Source organism: Salvelinus sp. IW2-2015, linkage group LG4q.1:29 (assembly GCF_002910315.2).
Source record: "Salvelinus sp. IW2-2015 linkage group LG4q.1:29, ASM291031v2, whole genome shotgun sequence".
NCBI lineage: Eukaryota > Metazoa > Chordata > Actinopteri > Salmoniformes > Salmonidae > Salvelinus > Salvelinus sp. IW2-2015.
This window is the reverse complement of record NC_036842.1, coordinates 16,535,602-16,560,777: the sequence shown is the minus strand read 5'-3', so window position 1 is coordinate 16,560,777 and position 25,176 is coordinate 16,535,602. Positions and strand designations below refer to the sequence as shown.

At 46.7% G+C, this 25,176-nt stretch overlaps 2 protein-coding genes across 2 annotated transcripts in view; one reads left to right on the top strand and one right to left on the bottom strand.

Moving 5' to 3' along the window:
* LOC111961553 (stomatin) overlaps positions 1-8,493 on the top strand; it is a 29,054-nt gene extending 20,561 nt beyond the window's left edge. The window contains exon 7 of the mRNA XM_023983932.3: positions 6,894-8,493. Coding sequence (XP_023839700.1) covers positions 6,894-7,085 — 192 coding nt within the window. The 3' untranslated portion in view covers positions 7,086-8,493. The remainder of the gene's footprint in view (positions 1-6,893) is intronic.
* Positions 8,494-8,500: 7 nt separating this feature from the next.
* LOC111961552 (gelsolin) lies at positions 8,501-25,135 on the bottom strand. The gene is made up of 16 exons (XM_023983931.3): positions 24,949-25,135; positions 18,411-18,608; positions 17,789-17,943; positions 17,387-17,548; positions 16,982-17,131; positions 16,698-16,787; positions 16,417-16,549; positions 15,154-15,458; positions 14,465-14,598; positions 14,289-14,379; positions 10,904-11,074; positions 10,614-10,788; positions 10,392-10,519; positions 10,225-10,302; positions 9,833-9,893; positions 8,501-9,645 (listed from the first exon to the last, which is right to left on the bottom strand). The coding sequence occupies exons 2-16, from the start codon at positions 18,601-18,603 to the stop codon at positions 9,476-9,478; spliced, it is 2,196 nt and encodes a 731-aa protein (XP_023839699.1). The 5' UTR covers positions 18,604-18,608; positions 24,949-25,135; the 3' UTR covers positions 8,501-9,475.
* Between the last annotated feature and the right edge of the window lie 41 nt (positions 25,136-25,176).

The following is a 25,176-nucleotide window of genomic DNA, read 5'->3' as shown; positions in this document are numbered from 1 at the left end:
AACCCCTGACCTAACTAAAATAATAAAGAAAACAAATAATACTAAGGCCAGGGCGTGACAGTACCCCCCCAAAAGGTGCGGACTCCGGCCGCAAAACCTGACATATAAAGGGAGGGTCCGGGGGGCCCTAATATGGCGGCGGCTCGGGTGCGGGACGTGGCCCCCACTCCAGCATTGTCAATATCCGCTTCGTGTCTCTGGTAGATCCTGGCTGACTGCGGATTCAGCCGATCCGGCTGACTGGCGACTCTGGCTGCCATGGCTGGCGGGCGACTCTGGCTGCCCATGGCTGGCGGGCGACTCTGGCGCCATGGCTGCGGGCGACTCTGGCGCCATGGCTGGCGGGGACTCTGGCGCCCATGGCTGGCGGGGACTCTGGCGCCATGGCTGGCGGCGACTCTGGCGCCCATGGCTGGCGGGCGACTCTGGCGCCATGGCTGGCGGGCGACTCTGGCCCATGGCTGGCGGCGCTCTGGGCCATGGCTGCGGCGACTCTGGCGCATGGCTCGGCGACTCTGGCGCCATGGCTGGCTGACGGCTCTGACGCTCATGGCTGCTGACGGCTCTGGACGCTCATGGCGGCTGACGGCTCTGGACGCATGCTGGCTGACGGCTCTGGACGCTCATGGCAGGCTGACGGCTCTGGACGCTCATGCAGGCTGACGGCTCGTCTGGCTAGCGGCGGCTCTGGACGCTCATGGCTCGCTGGCGGCTCTGGCAATCCGTCTGGTTGGCGGTCTGGCAGATCCTGTCTGGTTGGCGGTCTGGCAGATCCTGTCTGGTTGGCGGCTCTGGCAGATCCTGTCTGGTTGGCGGCTCTGGCAGATCCTGTCTGGTTGGCGGCTCTGGCAGATCCTGTCTGGTTGGCGGCTCTGGCAGATCCTGTCTGACGAAGCTCTAGCAGCTCCTGACTGACGAACGGCTCTGACGGCTCGGGACAGACGGGCGGCTCTAATGGCTCGGGACAGACGGATGGCTCAGACGGCACTGGCAGACGGATGGCTCAGAGGCGCTGGGGACGGCATGGTCAGCATGGCGCTGGGGGAACGGATGGCTCAGATGGCGCTGGGGAGACGGATGGCTCAGATGGCGCTGGGAGACGGATGGCTCAGATGGCCTGGGGAGACGGATGGCTCTGGCCGGATGAGGCGCACTGTAGGCCTGGTGCGTGGTGCCGGAACTGGTGGTACCGGGCTGGAGACACGCATCTCAAGGCTAGTGCGGGGAGAAGGAACAGGGCATACTGGACCCTGGATACGCACATTAGGCCTAGTGCGTGGCTGTGGTCGGCACTGGTGGGTACCGGGCTGGGGACACGCACTTCAAGGCTAGTGCGGGGAGCAGCAACAGGATGCACAGGACTCTGGAGACGCACAGGAGACTTGGTGCGTGGCGTAGGCACCGGTGGTAATGGGCGGGAGACACGCACCATTGGACGAGTGCTGGGAGGAGGAACAGGGCTCTGGAGACACACTGGAAGCTGGTGGTGGTGTAGGCACTGGTGGAACTGGACTGGGCGGGGAGGTGGCGCCGGAAATACCGGACCGTGCAGGCGTACTGACTCCCTTGAGCACCGAGCCTGCCCAACCTTACCTGGTTGAATGGTCCCCGTCGCCCGCCCAGTGCGGGGAGGTGGAATAACCCGCACCGGGCTATGTAGGCGAACCGGGGACACCATGCGTAAGGCTGGTCCATGTAAGCCGGCCCGAGGAGACGCACTGGAGACCAGACGCGTTGAGCCGGCTTCATGGCACCTGGCTCAATGCCCAATCTAGCCCTACCAGTGCGGGGAGGTGGAATAACCGCACCGGGCTATGAACACGTACAGGAGACACCGTGCGCTCTACTGCGTAACACGGTGTCCGCCCGTACTCCCGCTCTCCACGGTTAGCCTGGGAAGTGGGCGGGTCTCCTACCTGCCCTCGGCCCACTACCTCTAAGCCCCCCCAATAAATTTTTGGGTTGTACTTGCGGGCTTCCAGCCTTGCCTCCGTGCTGCCTCCTCATATCGCCTCCTCTCGGCTTTCGCTGCCTCCAGCTCTTCACGAGGGAGGCGATATTCTCCCGGTTGTGCCCAAGGTCCCTTTCCATCCAAAATCTCCTCCCATGTCCATGAATCCTTTGTTCCTTGCTCCTGTTGCCACTGATCACGCTGCTTGATCCTGTTTGGTGGGTAATTCTGTCACGATCGTGTGGAGGAGAGACGGACCAAGGCGCAGCGGGATATGAATACATCTTCTTTTATTAGAACGACGAAGATGAACACGAAACGAAACACTTTAAACAACTATACAAAAACAACAAACGACCGTGAAGCTACAAACGAAAGTGCACACACAAGCTACTTACGTTCAACATAGACAATTACCCACACACCTAAAGCCTATGGCTACCTTAAATATGGCTCCCAATCAGAGACAACAATAACCAGCTGTCTCTGATTGAGAACCAAATCAGGCAACCATAGACTTTCCTAAACACCTACACTCAACCATAGACATACCTAGACACATACACTCAACACAAACCCATACACTACAACCAACACCCCCTATACCATATAATCACCCAAAACACACACATACCCCATGTCACACCCTGACCTAACTAAAATAATAAAAGAAACAAATAATACTAAGGCCAGGCGTGACAGTTTCACTTGTTTGGGTGGGTGTTTGTTCCTGTGACTGTGTTTGGGCCACACAGGACTGTTTCGGGTTTGTCACGTTTGTTGGTGTGTATTTTGAAGTGTTCTGTTGATTTTTCATTAAATAATGAACCCTAACTACTCTGCATCTTGGTCCGATCCATGCTCCTCCTCGTCTGGAGGAGAACGACTACGACAGCCGTTACAGAAACACCCACCAAAACAGGACCAAGCGGAGTGGAGAAGGAAGGCAAGAACAAACAGCAATGGGGAAAAGAGAATGGACATGGGAGGAAATCCTAGACGGGAAAGGACCCTGGGCAAAGGTTGGAGAGAATCGCCGCTCTCGGAGGAGAAGGAGGCAGCCACAGCCAGGAGCGTGGATTGAGGAGCAGCACGTAAGAGAGGCTGGAAGCCCGAGAGGCTCACCCAAAATTTCTTGGGGGGGGGGATAAAGGGGAGTGTGGCGAAGCCGGGTTGGATACCTGAGCCAACTCCCCGGGCTTACCGTGGAGTGAGAGGGCGTCGTACTGGTCAGACACCGTGTTATGCGGTAAAGCGCACGGTGTGCCCAGTACGCGTGCTTAGTTCCAGTGCGGGCTATTCCACCTTGCCGCCTGGCTGGGCTAGGTTGGGCATCGAGCGGGTGCATGAAGCCGGCCAACATATCTGGCCTCCAGTACGTCTCCTCGGGCCGGCGTACATGGCACCAGCCTTACAGAGGGTATCCCCGGTTCGCCAGCATAGCCCAATGCGGGCTATTCCACCTCGCCGCACTGGCAGGGCTACGGGGACCATTCAACCTGGTAAGGTTGGGGAGGCTCGGTGCTCAAGAGCGCGTGTCCTCCTTCACGGTCCGTATATCCGGCGCCCACTTCCCACCCCAGCCAGTACCATCAGTGCCGACACCACGCACCAGGCTTTCAGTGCGTTTCCAGAGCCCTGTTCCTGCTCCTCGCACTCTCCCTGTGGTGCGTGTCTCCAGCCCAGTGCCTCCAGTTCCGGCACCACGCACCAGGCCTACAGTGCGCCTCAGCAGGTCAGAGTCGGCCGTCTGCCCAACGCCGCCTGCGCTGCTTGCATGCTCAGCGCAGCCTGAGTCTGAACTGCCTGCCTTCCCAGCGCTGTCTGAACTGCCTGCCTTCCCAGCGCTGTCTGAACTGCCTGCCTTCCCAGCGCTGTTGAACTGCCTGCCTTCCCAGGCTGTCTGAACTGCCTGCCTTCCCAGCGCTGTCTGAACTGCCTGCCTTCCCAGCGCTGTCTGAACTGCCTGCCTGCCCAGCGCTGCCCGTCTGTCCGGAGCCTTCAGAGCCGTCCACCAGGACCAGCCAGAGCCGTCCACCAGGACCAGCCAGAGCCGTCCAGCCAGGACCAGCCAGAGCCGTCCCAGCCAGGACCAGCCAGAGCCGTCCAGCCAGGATCAGCAGAGCCGTCCAGCCAGGATCAGCCAAGCCGTCCAGCCAGGACCAGCCAGAGCCGGCCAGCCAGGAGCTGCCAGCCAGCCAGAGCTGCCGGAGCCAGCCAGCCAGGATCCGCCAGAGCCAGCCAGCCAGGATCCGCCAGAGCCAGCCAGCCAGCATCCGCCAGAGCCAGCCAGCCAGCATCCGCCAGAGCCAGCCAGCAGGATCCGCCAGAGCCTTCCGCCGCCAGGATCCGCCAGAGCCAGCCAGCCAGGATCCGCCAGAGCCTTCCGCCAGCCAGGATCCGCTAGACCCTCCCCTAGACTTTGTGCTGGTGCGCCGGAGTTCGCACCTTAAGGGGGGGGTCTCTCACGTTCCTGACCTGTTTTCCTTTGTTTGTATTTGTTTTAGTTGGTCAGGGCGTGAGTTGGGTGGGTTGGTCTAGGTTTGATTTTCTATGTTGGGATTTTGTGTTCGCCTGGTATGATTCTCAATCAGAGACAGCTGTCAATCGTTGTCCCTGATTGAGAATCATACTTAGGCAGCCTGGGTTTCACTTGTGTTTGGGGGTGTTTGTCCTGTGGAGGTTTTGTTGCCACACAGGACGGTTTCGGTTTTGTCACGTTGGTTGTTTTTGTATTTTGAAGTGTTTTGTTGACTTTCATTAAAAGTATGAACACTAACACTCTGCGTTTTGGTCCACACCTTCTGTCAGCGAGGACAGCCGTAACACATATACTTATATTAAGTGGCATTGTTTAAAGTGGCTAGTGATACATTTTTTATCAATTTCCATCAATTTCCATTATTAAAGTGAGCTGGAGTTGAGTCAGTATGTTGGCAGCAGCCACTCGATGTTAGGTGGCTGTTTAACAGTCTGATGGCCTTGAGATAGAAGCTGTTTTTCAGTCTCTCGGTCCCTGCTTTGATGCACCTGTACTGACCTCGCCTTCTGTGATGATAGCGGGGTGAACAGGCAGTGGCTCGGTGGTTTGTCCTTGATGATCTTTATGGCCTTCCTGTGACATCGGGTGGTGTAGGTGTCCTGGAGGGCAGGTAGTTTGCCCCCAGTGATGCGTTGTGCAGACCTCACTACCTCTGGAGAGCCTTACGTTGTGGGCGGAGCAGTTGCCGTACCAGGCGGTGATACAGCCCGACAGGATGCTTCGATTGTGCATCTGTAGAAGTTTGTGAGTGCTTTTGGTGACAAGCCGAATTTCTTCAGCCTCCTGAGGTTGAAGAGGCACTGCTGCGCCTTCTTCACAATGCTGTCTGTGTGGGTGGACCAATTCAGTTTGTCCGTGATGTGTACGCCGAGGAACTTAAAACTTACTACCCTCTCCACTACTGTCCCGTCGATGTGGATAGGGGGGTGCTCCCTCTGCTGTTTCCTGAAGTCCACAATCATCTCTGCCCAGCCTGCTCTCCCCCAGGTATAACTCTACTCTAGCCAACCTGTTACCCGCCCAGCCTGCTCTCCCCCAGGTATAACTCTACTCTAGCCAACCTGTTACCCGCCCAGCCTGCTCTCCCCCAGACAAAAGCCAACTGACCACCTAAGTATTCTTTCCAGGAACTCCTTTCAGCTAGGAATGTTCCATCCTGATAGCCCCTGTGAAACGAACGAACGACTAGTAAAAGCTCAAACCAAGGTTATTCACCCACTGGGTCACACAGCTGCATAAGACAAAGACATGTTTACACAAGTACATACCCTCTACTGGTGCAAGGAGTTGATTCCACCATCTAGACAGCCAATACATCTCTGTTGCTAGGCAGGAACTTAAGTGGTTCCTCTCATTGGGGTTGTCATGGCTCTGCCTCCTATGTGTGTATGTCATAGAACTGTTCCTCTTCACTTCTCTGACCTGACCTCACGCCACAGTCCTCACCTCTCCCTAACTCACTGCTGTCCCACCTTACCAGTGACTGAAAGCAGACTGTGGCTTATCACCTCTCCATAGGAGATTTAACAATAACATGTTCTGACAGAATTTAAACTTTCTGCTCTCCCCTTTCTCACTCCGTATATTTACCTACCCTCAGTTCTAAAATGGTAACATGAATAAGGATATTTCGACTTTAGAAGTTAGTACCCAACACCCCAAAACACATTTCTACCATAAATGTGTAATTTCCCATGTACATATAACATCCTAAACAACAGTTTTACATAAACAAACCCTTCGATTACTCAATACACATTCATGAAGTAATTCACCCCCGGGATAATTCATCACTTTGGTTATTCCCGTCAACCAATACATGTTCCTCGATGACTCGTAGACTAATTTGCGTTATGTGTAATGCACAGTAGCACTTCAACAAGGAAACATTGCGGCGCTTCAGACAAACACAATTTAGGTTAAACGATGTGATTTATACTCTACCAACACCTTGATCGTTATTCTAATAATATATATTTCACATGACTAGAGCATACACGTTTAAATAGGCAGCTTTATACACGGTAGAACCATGGTTCACAAGTTACATTGTTTTAGTAACTAGCGTGCACAACAAACACTCGACTTTGACGCCTTATGTCAAGGTATTGTTGGCAAACAGAATGTGCTACTCAATCCCACATATTCTCTTTTGTTTCAGGATTCTTGGCTATACCTTAAAGAGACACCAATAAAGAGTCTCTCCAACCAATCATTTGTTTCAGTGTCATGCGCTCCATGACAATGTGGAATTCTTGCTCTCTCTCTCTCTCTCTCTCTCTCTCCATTATCTGTCTTCATTACTTAATGGTCATTACCTAACCTCTTTCTCTTCCATCTCTCCCTTCTTCTATCTGTCCCCCTCTGCCCGGCCTCCTGTCCCCTGGGTCCTGTGTGTAGGTGATAGCAGCGGAGGGGGAGATGAACGCCTCTCGGGCCCTGAAGGAGGCGTCTCTAGTGATCTCAGAGTCTCCGTCGGGTCTCCAGCTGCGCTACCTGCAGACCCTCAACACCATAGCTGCCGAGAAGAACTCCACCATCATCTTCCCCCTGCCAATGGACATGATGCAGGCCTTCATGAAGAGAGACTGAGGGGAGCCTGTTGGGTGCTGTGTGAGTGCTGTTACACACGTACAGTACACACACACGAAACAAACATTCCCACATATATCATAGTGTGCTGCTTTCCCTTGTGCCAAACGTTATGTCAATGCCAGCTGGTGCAGAGGACGCTAGCTAAAGAGCTTGGTTGAGCTTTATGAGTCAAAGAACTTAATGTAAATGTTTTGTGTGTTAAGACTATATTCTGTATTGTAAGTTCCCATTGAATGGAACAGAGAAACAGGATTTGAACAAAAACAAGGGAAACTGAGTCGCCACTCGCCGGTACTACTGAGGTGTGGTGTTTCCCGCACTGCTATGAGACCAGGATGTACTAGGGACCCTGTCTGTCTGTCCGTCTCCATGGGAAGCAACCTCTTTACTATGGCCATGTAAACAGCTCAAAGCCTTAAATCATTGCCATGGAGTCGATGTACTCATCTCATACAGTTTCTATGCATACCTGGATGGAAATTGTAAGTGCATTTTAGTCTGTTTTAATAGCAATATTTATCATCAAGACTACACGCTCTTCAGATGCTGTTACAGTACCTATGCAGTATACATTACTTTACTGTATAAAACATGGTATGTGTTATACACTGAGTATACCAAACATTAGGAACACCTTCCTAATATTGAATTGCACCCCCTCAAAACAGACTCAGTTCGCCAGGGCATGGACTCTACAAGGTGTTGAAAGCGTTCCACAGGGATGCTGGCCCATGTTGACTCCAATGCTTCCCACAGTTGTGTCAAGTTGACTGGATGTCCACACGGGAAACTGTTGAGCGTGAAAAACCTAGCAGCGTTGCAGTTGACACAAACCGGTGTGCCTGGCAACTACCACCATATCCCGTTCAAAGGCACTTACATTTTTTGTCTTGCCCATTCACCCTCTGAATGGCACACATACACAATCCATGTCTCAAGGCTTAAAAATCCCTCTTTAACCCGTCTCCTCCCCTTCATCTACACTGATTTGAAGTGGATTTAACAAGTGACATCAATAAGGGACCGTAGCTTTCACCTGGTCAGTCTATGTCATGAAAAGAGCAGGTGTTCTTAATGTTTTGTATTGTCATTGTATTCTGGTGTATAGTGTTACTGTATGTGTGAAGGAGGACATAGTTACATTATTTCATGTTACTAAACCGCTCTGTTGTAAACTATTTTTCTCATATTGAAATTATTTCTTATCATGTTTATATTTTCATATCCTTATCATGCAAACTTGCTGTTGAACAGTTTCTATAAAAGTCCATGTTAATTATGATGAATTGTATATGCATTGACATACATTTGAAACTGAACGTTTCTCTTTCTCTTCAAAGCCATATTGTTATTTTCACCATGATTCAGCCTTTAAATAAAAATGATATATATGATGGAGACAACACATCTAGTGTCGACGACATGAGGTTTTATTGAAACAATAGTAAGGCCTGGGGAAAACCATTCAACTTGACATTGACTGCTGTTACGTGATCCTTATACTCCTGACTGGCTGACACCAAACAAATACAATTTAAAGGCAGTGTTCCCACGTTGGTGGAGACTGCGTTCACGGTAAACACTGCATATATCGTCTCAATCGGAAAATGACCTTTAAATTGTTATTGCGAAATCTGTAGCGATACGGATTGATAACTAGTGAGGTTATGTCTGGCAGTGTGATTTCCTCAAAGCTTTGTCTCCCTGTGTCTGTTGGTTCAGATGATTGTAATATGCTAAGTTTCTTAATGGTGAGATACTGAATAGAAACAGCCTAATGTTGCTGACATCGTATAAAATATCTCATACATAAAATATATTTAGATTGTAGCAGGTGCAAAGCCTTATCTAAACCTGTGGTTCCATTAAAGCCCTTATTATTGGTCACTTGCATGCTTATTTGCATACATAAAAAAACAAATAAAGTCTCCAGTTTATTATCAGAAGACTGCATTGGGTCACTGCTCCTAAATATCCTTGGATGAATTTAGAAGCAGGGGTAGGCTGAAATAATGACACAACATTATCACAATACGAAAACATGAAATGAGAAACATATGTTTTACATGTGGTGGGGGAGTAGAGCTAGTCTATTACAGTACCTTATTGGCATGGCGATTGTGCACCAGTGCTCTATCAGATATACAGGGTTATGAAAGCCTCTTCTACTCTAATCAAAGCAACACATTCTAACCTAAAAGCTCAATATTATTTGACACATTTCCTTTTTCAAAATGTAAAAATTCAACAAAAAGCATCCTCCCACTGGCAGTCAGAAGAAAGGAGGTTGGCGGGGCATAGAGGGTTCCCCATTAAGTCTCATGACTGGAGCTGCTCAGTGCGTGCGGTAAAGTCAGGCGGCAGGGTTAGGGGTTAAAGGTGAGGGTTCACAGCTCCAGCTCAGCCATGGCCCGCTCCAGGGGGTCGCTGGTCCAGTACTCATGGTCCCAGCCCAGGAACCAGCCGGTGAACGTGGGTGGCTCGAACCCTTGCTTGATCTTCACAATGGGTGTCCTGAGGTCACGGTTGGCAGGGTCCGTCTCAATGTAACGCACAGCTGGGGGAGGAGGGGATTAAATTATAATTCTATAGAGAGCAGTTTTCCCAGTGGGAAACTTCTCAATCAAATTATTTTAGTCATGAGTAATGCACTCAAAGACAAGGTGACATGAACATTCTCTATGTAAAACCGTCTACAAGATAATTCATAAATAATTTAAGCAGTTTTCCATTTTATTACTTACCGGAGGCCATCGCCTCAGTCTTCTCCTCTTCATGGGCTTCATTCCCGATCCAGACAAACACCTAGAAGAGGATATTCAACTTTCATTAGACTATGTACTGTAATTCATCTATTATCCACTGTGTTACTGTGCAGGTGTAAGATCTTAATTTGATCACTCTTGTTGCTGAGAATTGTCCTTTACCACAGGAAATGCAGATGAGCTTTGTGATTTACATAAATTCACTGACAACCCACACTAAGACAGGGTTATATTAAGAATATTACACGTTTTATGTAGTTTACTTTAGTCAGTCTTATTTTGCTGTTACAATATAGGTCAAATTAAGATCCTATATCTGCATACTTAATAACATTCACATCTCAGAAAATACCACATGCTAATTTATCTACCTGATCCCATGTGTCCAGGATCATGACATCATCAGTGGCCAGATCTTCTTGGGTCATCTCCCCAGGCACCTCCTCAATCTGGGTGGAGAAGGCGACAAGGCATTAGAAAAAACAGGGTTAAAGGTGTTTAACCATGAATGGCTTATGGTAATAATAATGGGACTCACAATGAAGTTTCCAGACTTGTTGGAGCAGGCAAAGAGCCTGGGTGGATGGGCGTCCATCTTGTCCTTGCTTCTGAGTCTGGAGGAGGTGCGGTACGCTGCCTTCCCTCCCAGAGCCTCCCAGAAATCATCTGCATAGACACACACAATAGTCAGTTGGTTACGACATGCCACAGCCAGCCACAGAGCAAAGGTAAGCCAATATCATTGGCACAATGTACATACCGGTCTCTCCGCCCTCAGGCAGGTCTGAGGAGGACACCCCCAGGATAACACAGAGCTGCTGGGTGCCATTTTTCTCAGTGTCACTGGCCCCCTGGCCCATCCACACGAAGGAGGCGCCAGGAGTCACCAGGAGGAAGGCATCGTTGGAGTTCAGGTTGGAGGACACAGCATCAACCTAGAGGTAAGACATGGTGGGTAGAAAATGACCACGAGTGTCATGCCTGTAAATATATTGCAGTTTAGTAGCTGATTTCAGAAAAAAAGAGAGGCATTGTCCTCATGTCACTCACCTCCACAGCTCTTGTGCACCCTGCAGAGTTGGAGCGCACCTGGAAGAGGCGTGTTTCTGCGGGGGCAGACTGGCCCCCATCTCTGGACGTACCTCCCTTGTACACCACCATGGGTTGCCCCCCGAACAGGCTCATGAGGTGAGCTGGCTCCTTGCCCTGGGCCACCCTCACCTGGACCACACAGAGCAAACTAGTTAACAAACATACACTGAATATACCAAACATTAAGAACACCTGCTCTTTCCATGACAGACTGACCAGGTGAAAGCTACGATCCCTTATTTATGTCACTTGTTAAATCCACTTCTATCATTGCAGATAAAGGGGAGGTGACAGGGCGGCAGGGTAGCCTAGTGGTTAGAGCGTTGGACTAGTAATCGAAAGGTTGCAAGATTGAATCCCCGAGATGACAAGGTACAAATCTGTTGTTCTGCCCCTGAACACGGCTCCTAGGCCATCATTGAAAATTAGAATTTGTTCTTAACTGACTTGCCTAGTTAAATAAATAAAAATAAGGAGTTTAATCATTGAGACATGGATTGTGTACGTGTGCCATTCAGAGGGTGAATGGGCAAGACAAAACATTTAAGTGCCTTTGAACGGGGTATGATAGTAGGGGACAGTCCCACCGGTTTGTGTCAAGAACTACAATGCTGCTGGGTTTTTCACACTCAACAGTTTCCCGTGTGTATTAAGAATGGTCCACCACCAAAAGGACATCCAGCCAACTTGACAACTGTGGGAAGCATTGGAGTCAACATGGGTCAGTGTGGTGAAATACAAAAAGTGGATCTTTGGAAGAATATAATTGTATTTAATTACATCTATTTGGAAATCTATAGACATACTTGCAACGCAGCCTTGCGTGTGTCTGCAAAAATTTCCCACAAGGTGGCAGCAGTGAGCTCTGAACAACAACGCATGAAAACACTAAGCACCAAGTGTTCTACAGCGCTCCCTACCCTACTCTCCCAGCATGCTGTGTATCTCGCCAAGGAAGTCCTGTTTAGTGGATGCAGCAAGCTTGTCTCGCCATCCACCAGCACAAAGGGGCCTTCTCTCGCTCCTCCCCTTAAAGAGCAACTGCTCCTAAAAAGCACCTTCTTGATTAGAAAATGGCCAATGTGGCATCGATATGAGGCAGAAAAATGTATTTTGTGTAAAAATTAACTACAACGTGTAAATAGAATATTTTTTATCATAATGTCAGTCTCGTCCAAAACTGAGATTTGCGAGATGATAGGATAAATTGTACAGTATGTCACGGAATGACGAGTACCGTAACTGTTTTCAGTGGGTTGGGTTTATTTTAATTGTTCCCACAGCTGGCAGCACCCAATCATCAATTCAGAGCGCAGTTACATGCGACCCAAACGTAATGCCAATTTGGTTTGACATTCGATATCCCTATCGGGGCTAGTTAGGGACCATCAGTAAATTACACAATGTACATGGGACAATATTTTAAAAGGTCCAAATTTCAATTACTTAATAACCTCAAACCAACTAAAATCATATACAAATATTACAAGCATTTAATGAGACAACTAAAAGATGTGCAACATGAAAATGTTATCCCACTTACATGTGTAATTTATTGACGGTCCCTAACTATCCCAAGCGATGGGCTATCCAAAGTCTGACAGTGTGCCTTTCTCACTGTTTAGTCACTCGAGTGCGTTTGTTCTGCTCTTAACACCATTCCTGACATTTTGGGACCTGGGTGAGCCTGCACAAAGCCTTGTTCAGTTTTTTTTGTTTTCAAAATTGGAGACTACTAATCGGAGAAATAGAGATTAGGTGCATATTGCACAGAGTTAATGAAGAAGTCTACCTCTGTACTGAAAACATGTGTGAGGCAATGTTGCAATCTTGGATGTTTAGTGTGATGACTAATTTCCATGCACTGAGTTCCTCTAAATACTGTTTCTGTTGAATGACTATGAATCACACTGTTACAAATGTATGTATGATTGTGTGTCAAATCAAATCAAATTGAATTTGTCACATGCGCCAAATTCAACAGGTGTAGACCTTACAGTGAAATGCTTACTTACAAGCCCTTAACCAACAATGCTTTAACACTTTTTTTTCTTAAAACTTCTTAAGTAAAAAAAGATAAGTAAAAAATAGAAAATAAAAGTAACAAATAATTAAACAGCAGTAAAATAACAATAGCAAGGCTATATACAGGGGTTACCATTACAGAGTCAATGTGCGGGGGCACCGGTTAGTTGAGGTAATATGTACATGTAGGTAGAGTTGTTAAAGTGACTATGCATAGATAATAAACAGAGAGGAGCAGCAGCGTAAAAGAGGGGTCTGGGTAGCCATCAGCTGTTAGACATCATGGACAGTTTGATGGAACATAAACGGGTTTGTGACTGACGTTTCCACACTGGTGGGCTTCTCCACAAATATAGGATCACTGTTAGTCATGCATTATAACAAATCAATTAAATAACTACGTAGTGCAGGTCCCAATTTTTCACACTGGCTATAGACAGGAAGGTGAGACTGACAGGCACAAACAGATAGATACACAGAAAGAGATGGTTGCAGACATTCCCAGAGCATGGAACCTTATACAGAGCCAAGGCATGATCTAGCCAAATCATAATGAACTGCAGTATATAAGACAACCTACAACAGCGTTTCCCAAACTCGGTTCGGGGACCCCAAGGTGTGCATGTTTTGGTTGTTGCTTTAGCACTACACAGCTGATTCAAATAATCAAAGCTTGACGATGAGTTCCTTATTTGAATCAGCTGTGTACTGCTAGGGCAACAACCAAAACATAAACACCTTGGGGTCCCCGAACCGAGTTTGGGAAAAGCTGACCTAGAATCACTGGTGGCCTCTATATAACCTATGCAATGGTCCTTGCTTGAGCACATCTCATAAGGACGAGCAAGACAGCTCTTTGTCCCTACAACAGGTCAGGGAATTGGCTCGTCTGGGAACAGTAACTGTGTCAGAGTGATGAAGCAACAGAATCCGAGAGGATAAAGGGAACTCCCTCATAAACATGGCCCTGGAATGTCCTGTTTTGGGTCCCTGTTGATTTGAACCAGCTGATTTCTCTGTAAACACATTGAGCCATATCAGTTAAATACACTGCTCTGTATTGAGTTATGCAGCCATGAGAGGGGAGTACCAGGGTGGTAATAGGAGCACCTGAAACCTGGAGAGAGAAAGCAAATGAAGGACAGGAAACAATGAGAGGAAGAGGGAGAGTGACACACGGGGTTACACGGGGTTACTGATTCGAATATAGATGAGGCTAAGAGGAAACCATAGAAAAAAGGAATATGCGATGTGAAAAGAAAGCCTCTTCTATACACACACACACACACCCACCCACTCACAAACACACATTCATTACCTGCACAGGCCCACCACCAAGCTCATCGTCCAACTGGGCACCCAAGATGGCCGAAGCACCAATTTCGTCCTGGGAAGAGTCACTTCCTTGCCTGAGAGACATTCTAGTTAGCAATGTATCTCTTCTGATGGTCTCTCTACTGTTTCATTTTACTTTTACTTTAGTGTCTCTCTTACCACATGTAGATGATGTGCCCTTGGCGTCCTCCATGGTGGTAGTTATAGAGGATGATGTAACTGTCTCCGCCATAGAACTGTCCATGTGTGGAGGGGTCCACTTCCACCTTGTCTGATCCCTCAATACGCCAGATCTGTACATAAACATACGCATGATGTGACCCCTAGTGGTGGCAGGCTACCAAAACAGAGCTATATATGTAAATACAAATTCATGCCCCTTTCATTTGGTTGCTATCTGTTCATCAGAGATTTCCTACTTTAATATCCTTCCTCTATCGGCTACATTGGGCTGAAACCCTAGCATACCTCCCTCACAATCTACATAGATTAGCTCACAGAATGCTTTTCACTGTATAATAGCCCTAATACATAAAGTTGATAGTTACAGCAATACTGGGGCGGCAGGTAGCCTAGTGGTTAGAGCGTTGGACCAGTAACCGAAAGGTTGCTAGATCAAATCCCCGAGCTGAGAAGGTAAAGATCTGTTGTGCTGCCCATGAACACGGCAGTTAACTGTTCCTAGGCCATCATTGTAAATAAGAATTTGTTTTTAACTGACTTGCCTAGTTAAATAAAGGTTCATTTAAAAAGAAATACTCATCCTGATAGTTACTCTAAGAAAGATTACTGGGAAGACTTGTTGTACAATGTGGGCACAGGCCCAGCCATTTGTCTTGTCCACCCACCTGCTTCTCTCCGTTGCCGCCATCCACCATGCCGTGCTGGGCAGACATGGCAGGGGAGTCGTGGAGTGTGGCAGCATCAAATGGCACCTTCTCTATCTTGGCGATGCTGTTGGAGACATAGGCCACACCCAGACCCTCCGTCTGGTCCTTGTCACGCCAGTTCTTGAAGAACTGTTTGAAGAGAGGAGTCTCTCCCATCTCCGGCAGGATCTGCACCTGGGTGTGTTTGGGGTAGCCCATCTTCTTGATGAACTCATCTGCTGCCTTCATGGCTGCCTTACGCTCCTCCAGGTTGGCTTCTTTACCTGGGTAAGAGTGTGTGGAAGTTGGGTGAGAAATACAAAAAGTGGGTTTAATGAATTCAACCACTTAGAAACTATAAAGACGGAGGACTTTATATAAATAACGGAGGACAATTATATTTTGAATTAAGAACAACACTTTTCAGTTGCATCCAGGGGCATCAATTGTGTACGGTAGGGTATGGCGCTCGCCATACCTCAGCTCAACACCAAAAATGTCAAATAGGCTACTAAAATCATTCCAATCCTGATTAAAAGGCAAAAGTACTTTAGTGGTATTAGAAGGCTGACTTTAGAACTATGCAGACACCTGGGAGTGGGAGGGAAGGTTGTTTGTGTGGCTGGCTGGCTTTATGGGAGGCGCTTCGATGCAGCTGCAGGGAACAGCAAGACTTTTTCTCAAAACAGTGAAGAGCTAAAGATGGCTGTAGTAGATGGCTTTGGCTAGGTAACTGCTGTTTGACTTCACATGAAACTAAACTAGTTTTAATCCCGGTGCTGAGCTTGTGCGTTGCAACTAATTACTGTATGACATGTGTTTGTAGAATGTTAAGTCCTCTATTGACTGAGGTGATTGACGCTACAGCAACAAGGTGATAACGGCTGGAAGTTGTTTTTGCTGTTCTCCAAATTGCATTTTAGAGTTTTTAAATGGTGTTGAAATGCAGTAAATGAGCTTAAATTTTATACACATTTCTTGGAGGTTAAGCTGAAATGACACCCCTGGTTGCGTCATATGCTCTCTGTGGAAGTTTATCATGTGACACTGTCTCATTCTCTAAATGTGGTCTGTAATGCTATGTGTTACCAAATGGACATGACAGCAGCCATACCATGCCAAAACAATTCCAGCTACAGTATTATGCTTTCATTGACTGGTTGAATTGGTGGAGAGTGTTGCAAACTGTGAAAAATCAGCTGATCATAAATATGTCTTTGATATTGGGTGACCCCAGCTGACCTTTCCAGATGAAGATCTTGCCATCGGAGCCGTGATCCAGGATGAAGCAGTCGCTGGACTCCAATGCACTCTGGGAGAATGGGTTCTCTGCTGCCACCATGGACATGGCCATGTCTCCACTGTCATTTGACACCTGGGGGAGAGGAGGAGTGACAGAGGAAGAATTGTAGAGAGATCGGAGACGTGTATGTGAAAAGTCCTCAGGGTCTATATGAGATGTTCTCATTATGCAGCTAGACCAGTTGATCTTGGTTTCAGTAGATTGTTCCCTGTATTCCCACCTTGTACAGTTTGGCCATCTTCCTGTTTGAGGCATCTGCTTTGATGTCATCAGAAGATCCTTCAGGAAAGTGGGGTTTATCTCCCAGAACCTGAAGACGCACAGAGAAGATCCCTTTTAGATATACTGTTGAAAATTAAACAATGCTTTAACCACAGCTGGAGTTTATTCAAAAGTCCATTATGCACCATTAAACACCATAATAAACGTCAACCAATCACAGACAGAACGAGCGATAAAGAGAGTAAGAAGACTCTCCTGTTCTTTAGTTGTTTATGATCTCACCTCTATCATCTTGTCTCTCTCTGCTCCCTCGTCACACACGTACACGCGGGCTCGCCCACTGCGCTCGTTGTCACGGATACCCTTGGCAACCTGAGTGGCCTTCAGCTTCTCAAAGTGGTTGCTCTGGGAGCCACACCACTGGTAGATCTCCTGTGGGAGGAGGGATACACAACAAACAGGATACGTGATGTGGTCAGCATCGACCAGGAATTTGTTTGCAAGAATTGTATGTGTATTTGGACAATCTCTCTATTAAACGTTTCTCTTTTCTCTTAAGCAAGACGTGAAACATACAATGTGCATGCTTCTCTGTTTATTTTATTGAAATGTGATGCCAATGTTTGATGACGCTACGTCCTATGAAATTAAAAGTACACCATCTCCCTCAGGCTGATTGTAACTCACGTTGCCCAGGTCCAGGATGAAGCAGTCTCCCTGGTTGAAGCTGTCCCAGCTGACAGGCACCTCCGTCGCCCTGACAACACGCCGACCTTTGACCTGTAGCACCCGCTGCATAACCACCTCGTTGGTAACAACATGTTTGAACCCAGATGCTACGCCTCCTTTCTAAAACAGTGACAAAAGATATGGTACGGTTAATATGGAGCCATTCACATTTCTAGGGAATATTTCCACCATTAGATTAGATTAACTTTATTATCACAACAAAAACCATTTAGGTATAGAGACTACTTTATAGTTTATAACAATACCCCTGCCTGAGGTATGAATGCAATATTATGTGTGTCATGGCCTGGATTTGTAGCAATAATGCCATAATTGTCATCTCAAATAACATCTCCTCACCAAGTACTTCAGTCCAGCCTTGAAGTAACCCAGGAATACTTTGGACTCATGTCCCTGGACCTCACGGTACTGGATGGGTTTACCTCCCAGATAGTCATCCATCTGGACTGTGAAGATGGCTGCTGCTCCACTCTCATCCTGGGTGCAGAAGTCGCCTGGAGCAGAAAAACCACAGAAGTTAAACTCAACCTCTGAATTGCAATGTTTTGCTCTCTTGTCTTTGTCAATGGAGGCCCAACCCCCAATGGCTACTTAGTCTGCTAGATTCCACAGACGTCATGGATGACTATTTCCCTAAAGCAAAACTCAATGGACACATACCGGTACATCGAATGAACCAAGTTTGAGTATCACTCACTTAGTCCATTTCCCATAACATTCTGCTAGGGTTCTATCTAACAGGCTGCCTAGAAGCAGGGATGATCAACAAAATGAAATGGGCCTGACTCTGTGCATTCTGTCTGTGCACATCAATCATAGAGATAGAATTACAGTACATACCCACCACAAGTCACAGTGACTTGAAAGAGGATGCCCATTCTAGTAAAAGTATTTCTATGACGTCAATCATATCCACCAGGGTTTGTAATGCAACCCATCCTGCTCCTGGTTCTGTCCTCACCCAGCCAGAAGTGCAGGTCATACTGCAGGTTCCCGGAGCGCTGCTTGATAGTGTTGAGGATGAGGTAGGCGTCTCCCGTGTAGAAGCTTCCATACAGATTCTCTGGCACTGCCACCAGGTCAAACTTCTCAATCCTCCACACCTGCAGGCCCGCCTGCTGGCCAGCCTTCTCAAACTCAGGATGGTACACCATGCTGCCTGCATGGAAAGATCACACACATGCTTTGATAGAAGATATTGATGATATGGAACACTATTAATTCACCAATTGCCAAGTTATACTGAGACAGTAAGATAAGAACAAATATGACCTCAAGACCAAGATCTAGTGAAAGACAAGAAAAGTCTGTCTCTACAATATATGGACAAAGTTTGCAGAAGGGAGCCACTCCCTTCACTGAGAGCTGTTGTCATGGATATAAAGATAACATTTAGAGTAGTGAGTTAATAATGTGTGATGCGGTGACTCATTGGTGCCCTGTGCTGTTGGTGTTTCCTCCTCTCTCTGATCGGAAAGTGCTGTGACTCAGTTTGAGACGGGCAGCCCCAGCACTGGTGCCACCATAGTATAAGTGTGTGTAGAGAAGAGAGGAGAGAGACCATAGATTAACTACTGCACAGTGCACACACTCAGCACACTCACAGTCAGGCACTCAGCCCAATGGGACAGGCCCACAAACAGTCATATCAGAAACCAAAATGAGGAACTGTATTAAAAGCATGGAGTGGATGCCTACGCTCAGTGAGATTATCACATATTATACTTGAGCTCATTTTGGCATGTGGGAATAGTTGAGATTTTTAAGACTTGAGAAGCATATCCTGTTAATGTCTAACTTAATGCCTATCCTCTTCGCAGATCACTATAGTGACCACAGAAAAGTGTGTCAAAATGTTCAGTCAGTGGTCTAGATGCCAGGTAATCATGCCTAAATTGGTTCCTGAACTTAGACAGTAGCCCTGCCACACACGGTTTCCACAGCAACCAAACACATAAGGTGATGCCCACTGAAAAGGAAGTGTCAGACATCTATATTTGCTCAGCTTTCGAAAGCAGTAACTGATCAAGATAAGATTACAAGGCCTCGTTTCTTATCCGTTTTCAAACACACAACAACAACAGTTCAAATAAAATGAGAAGTTAAATTACTGTTATGGTAGGCCTCCACCTACATAGCATAACACACCCTGAATGAATTCTATCCACACTTAACATTCCAGACAGAGCAAACAGGCCATGTTCTAGAGAGTAAACACTGTTTTCTGCACCGGGGCCCATCTGTGTGCCTCAGGACTCAAGTCTCCAACTAATATATTTAGGGAAAGACTGCAGTTTGGGGCTCCTTCTCAATTTGTGACTAACCTTCACTGTCAGACCATGGAAAAAATCCACACGTGACCTTGTTTGGGAGAGAATTCAGGCAACCCTAACACTGAAAAATATGATGTTCCTTTTTCCTCTGTCTCTACTCTTTTGTAACCTATGACAAATTTCACAAGCAGCCACATACTTATTTTCCATCTCTTTTCTTACATGGTAGTAAGTCTTATAGCCATCATAATCTTCGTAAAGTTCAATATTGATGTATTGTAGTTTTCAATCACACGGGTATTTATCCTGTTAATTTCACAGGGGGAACAATCTGCCACTGGAGAGAGCAAACAGAGAACAAACCATTGGCCATAAACAACACATTGATTCCTGTTTCAGTTGAATATATAATAATTTGATAAACACCAGATGATGAAGTCAGATGTACAGCTCACAGGGATCTAAGGAACCTGGGACTAAACACCTCCCTCTGCAACTGGATCCTGGACTTCCTGACGGGCCGCCCCCAGGTGGTAAGGGTAGGTAACAACACATCAGCCATGCTGGTCCTCAACACGGGGGCCCCTCAGGGTGCGTGCTCAGTCCCCTCCTATACTCCCTGTTCACTCATGACTGTACGGCCAGGCACATTTTTAACATTTTACATTTTAGTCATTTAGCAGACGCTCTTATCCAGAGCGACTTACAGTAGAGTGCATACATTTTTATTTATTTTTTTATTTTATTTTTTATACATACTGAGACAAGGATATCCCTACCGGCCAAACCCTCCCTAACCCGGACGACGCTATGCCAATTGTGCGGCGCCCCACGGATCTCCCGGTTGCGGCCGGCTGCGACAGAGCCTGGGCGCGAACCCAGCCCAGCCTGGGCGCGAACCCAGAGACTCTGGTGGCGCAGCTAGCACTGCGATGCAGTGCCCTAGACCCTAGACCACTGCGCCACCAGGCACAACTCCAACACCATCATTAAGTTTGCCAATGACACAACAGTCATATGCCTGACCACCGATAACGACGAGACAGCCTATAGGGAGGAGGTCACACAGCTGTGTGGTGCCAGGACAATCATCTCTCCCTCAATGTGATCAAGACAAAGGAGATGATTGTGGACTACAGGAAAAGGCGGGCCGAGCACTCCCCCATTCTCATCGATGGGGCTGTAGTGGAGCAGATTGAGAGCTTCAAGTTCCTTGGTGTTCACATCACCAACAAACTAACATGGTCCAATCACACCAAGACAGTCGTGAAGAGGGCACAACAACACCTATTCCCCCTCAGGAGACTGAAAAGATCTGTCATGGGTTCTCAAAAGGTTCTACAGCCGCACCATCGAGAGCATCCTGACTGGTTGCATCACTGCCTGGTATGGCAACTGCTCGGCCTCCGACGCAAGGTACTACAGAGGGTAGTGCGTACGGCACAGTACATCACTGGGGCCAACCTTCCTGCCATCCAGGACCTCTATACCAGGCAGTGTCAGAGGAAGGCCCTAAAAATTGTCAATGACTCCAGCCACCCTAGTCATAGACTGTTCTCTCTGCTACAGCATGGCAAGCGGTACCGGAGTGCCAAGTCCAAGAGACTTCTAAACAGCTTCTACCCCCTAGCCATAAGACTCCTGAACATCTAATCAAATGGCTACCCAGACTATTTGCATTGCCCCCCTCTTTTACGCTGCTGCTGCTCTCTGTTATTATCTATGCATAGTCACTTTAATAACTCTACCTACATGTACATATTACCTTACATATTACATTAAAAAAAATGTTTACTGCATTGTTGGTTAGGGCTTGTAAGTAAGCATTTCACTGTAAGGTTGTATTCGGCGCATGTGACAAATAACATTTGATTTGAACTACTGTATATTGACAGATCAGCCCAAGTCAGCTTTTACCTGAAACTCCGTCCAAAACCATGAACATTGACATGTCTCCAGATTGAGAGAACCATAGAAATAAATGATGAATGAATAGAATGGGCTTGACACCGCTAACCCTGGCAATTCGACTGGTAAACTCATCATGGGTACCCTCGCAATGGCTGCTTGGTATTGTGAGGTAATTCCCATGGTAACGTAGAATGTTCATTCAAATGATGCTAACTGATGTGGCTCATGCAATGGACTGCATTTTTTGTAATGTAATTTGAGTTAATTCAACAAATCACAGCACAGATTGCTGGGTACACTTCCTGCTTTTGCTTCCTGCTTTGCTCCTACGGGTACACTCGCAATGACCGTCAATCCACCCATTATGCCATCATTGACTTGAATGGGGACACCCGTTCTATTCATTCTTATTTCTATGGAGAGAACTACACCTGCAGCTCACTATGTTTCCATGCCTTGATCAATTTGTATTAAATGAAATCACATGATCAAGGGAAATGTACTCTCAGTAATTAATTCCAAACTTTTTGAAGTGCTTGCAGTATGAAGTATGATGTTACATGACCAAATACCTGTAACTGTGATCTCTACTCTGACAGAGAGGACTGTTCAGTCTGAGAGAACATCAAGGCCCCCAGTGCTGGATCACTACCAAGGTATTTACATATGAAACATCATCTGAACAAGAACCCTGCAGGAAGTTATCTTTCTTTGAGCGGGAAGCGAGCTCCTCTCAGCTCCCACTGTCACGTCTCATCAGAGAAAGCAGCTAATTAAGTTGCATTGCATATATGATTATTTTCTGGATATGATATGAATACATACATTCATCAAAAAAATATATTGCAGCAACCTGACAAGTGACACTGCTGCAACTTTACTTAGATACACGCAACAGTATCTTCCTCTGTAATTCCTTGTCTGCTTATGTGCTAGGAGAGGGGATGTCATTTGTTTACTGTAAATCATGTCCCTGGACCTCACAGTGTTGACTAGCAATGCTATACTAGCAGAAATGACTATATACTATATGCCTATGTTATGTGTCACTGTCAACACAAACTATACTCTAACTCAGTCACTTCTCTGATGATAATCTGCTCTGTGTTCTGGTCAGTGACTCAGAGGGGGTAGTTTGGTAGACTCCATACTCCACAGGAGGGAGAATAAATAGAACAGATCACATGACTGCTGGTCCCAGTCTCATTGGCACATGAGGATAACAGAGCTGCCCCATGTAAATCCTCAAGACTTCCGCAAGTCATAACCCGTCCCTCTTCCTCACAACCACATAAAAGTTAGTCAGTCATTCCAGTATTCCCGCCCCAGAGACTTGCTGCTGGCCTGTACGCTGCACCCCTCCCCCACCAACCAGCCCCTTTTTATTCCTCAGTATCAGATGAACTGGAAAAAAGCTTGGAATGTGTTCTGGGTTAGCTGCTACAAGGTCTTTACTGAGGCCCAGAGAAAGGAGGGATGCTGGATTCGAGAAACTGCAAAGTACTGAGAACTGTTGCTATAAACCAATTACTTTATAGATTACATGAAATACACAATCATAACTTTTTGGTTTTCCTGTTAACTCGTTTTTTGCTCTCAGCAGTCTGATAGGGTTCAAGTGTTATGTCTAGTACTCAAATCAATGCATTGATGACGATCTTCACATCCATCCTTAGTTTCCTATAGTTCAGTTTGGAAGAGAGATTCCTCAGTACTAATTTAGGGGTGACTCATTTTCTCCACTCAGGCCTCTCCCTCAGCTGAGTGTGTATCATGTGCCTACACTCAACTCTACAGGCCTTCCCAGATATACATTCAGTTTGGCTCCTTTAACCCCTTCTCTCCATCTACATACTGCAGTGTTTACACAGAGTATAACATCACCTGGAGAGGAAGAGAATCAGAGCCAGACTGACTTTATGGCAGTGTAAACACATAACTCCGGTTATAAGGTCGGACATTAAACTTGTGCGTGGGCGGGTACCGTTTCTAAAAGGGTTCAAAGTCAAGCGCAAATAACATCTTATTTACCTGGCTTCGCTTTCATTCTCTCTCGCATAAAAGTAATGACGCACATAACACGCGCACAGCACTTATATATGGTTATTGCTCCAGCTAACACGGTGGATAAAGTGTGATAAAGTGAGACACAGAGGGATTAGGTGTGCTGTAATTTGTGGCGTCAGACAGCTTTCCCTGGTCTGGGCCCTCTCAAATCTGTGTGGGTAAGAATCAGACACTTCCCCTGCTGACTGAGCGCCAGGTTGCTCTGTCTCACACACACACACGCATGCACGCACACACACACACACACACACATATTATTCTTTACAAACAACCACAGGCCAACACGCAACACTGTAACTTCCTCTTATATTGGTTATTCATCATGCAAGGCCAGTGTTTGGAGTTGTGAGTGTTTCTATGGTGACAAAGGATGTCCAGTTATAGATATGAAAATGCCCAACTGTTGATGGGATATGCACAGTAGGCATATAGACAAGCAGGCAATCATGTGTGCCATTTGATTGACACACACTTGCACACCCTTTCAAACAATATACATTTAGCAGGAATATTTTGATATTGTAAAATGATCATTCATATATTTGACAGTCACTGTGCATAGTGAAGCATGCATTCAGAAGCATCTCTCTCTCTGTCCTGCAAGACCTATAAACGCTTATACAACTTTAACAAAGTTATTATGTTATTACAAAGTTGTAACAGTTTCATTAACTATAATTTACAAAGGGGGGAATCATCAGTGTAAGATCTTCTGCATCAAAATGTAATCTGACATCTTGATGTTGGAGTCTTTTCTTTGTTCTCTTTTTATTGGCCAATGTCATTGGTTTTTCCTATGGTTTCATCCAAGTTGTTCACTGTCGGTCCATATATTACATGGCATCCTCAGATATAATCATTTGGCATAGCTCAATTTAAGTCATTGTCTCTTAACATTTTTGTAATTCATAATGATGGCTGTTTTACTCCAATTACGCACAAAAATCATCTTTCACCAAATATCGGATGCGTAAACAGAACGGGAAAAAACACTCGAATCACCCCCACTAAAAGTTGCAGCAAATAGTATCAAAGCAGCGAAACATCGCCAGTAGAATAGGACTGAATGCATATTTAGTTTGTTTTAAATCGTAGCCTATGAGTTTAGCCTAATGATCATCGAAAGAATAACGGTCCGGTTCTGGTTAAATCAGCGCTGTCAGTGGCATCTATCTTGCTTCATTGATTTAATGCATCATTGTAACAGGCACCAGAGTGTCCGTACACAAATTCAAATTAATTGCTTACCGTATGCTGTGTGATTTAGACGTTTTCTAGGCCGCGGCGGGTGTTTTGGGGCTGCAGGAGAGGGCTTAATTTGTCAGGACAGTGTCGCTTGGCAGGGTGTGTTGGTGCGTCTGGCTTGGGCCGAGCAACTCCCTAAATGACACTCGCGCTACAGGGGGATCAAGCTGGCATGTAGTGCCGCGTTCAAGTGCTAGTCGTAACTACGGGTGTATAACCAGTTTGCAAGTT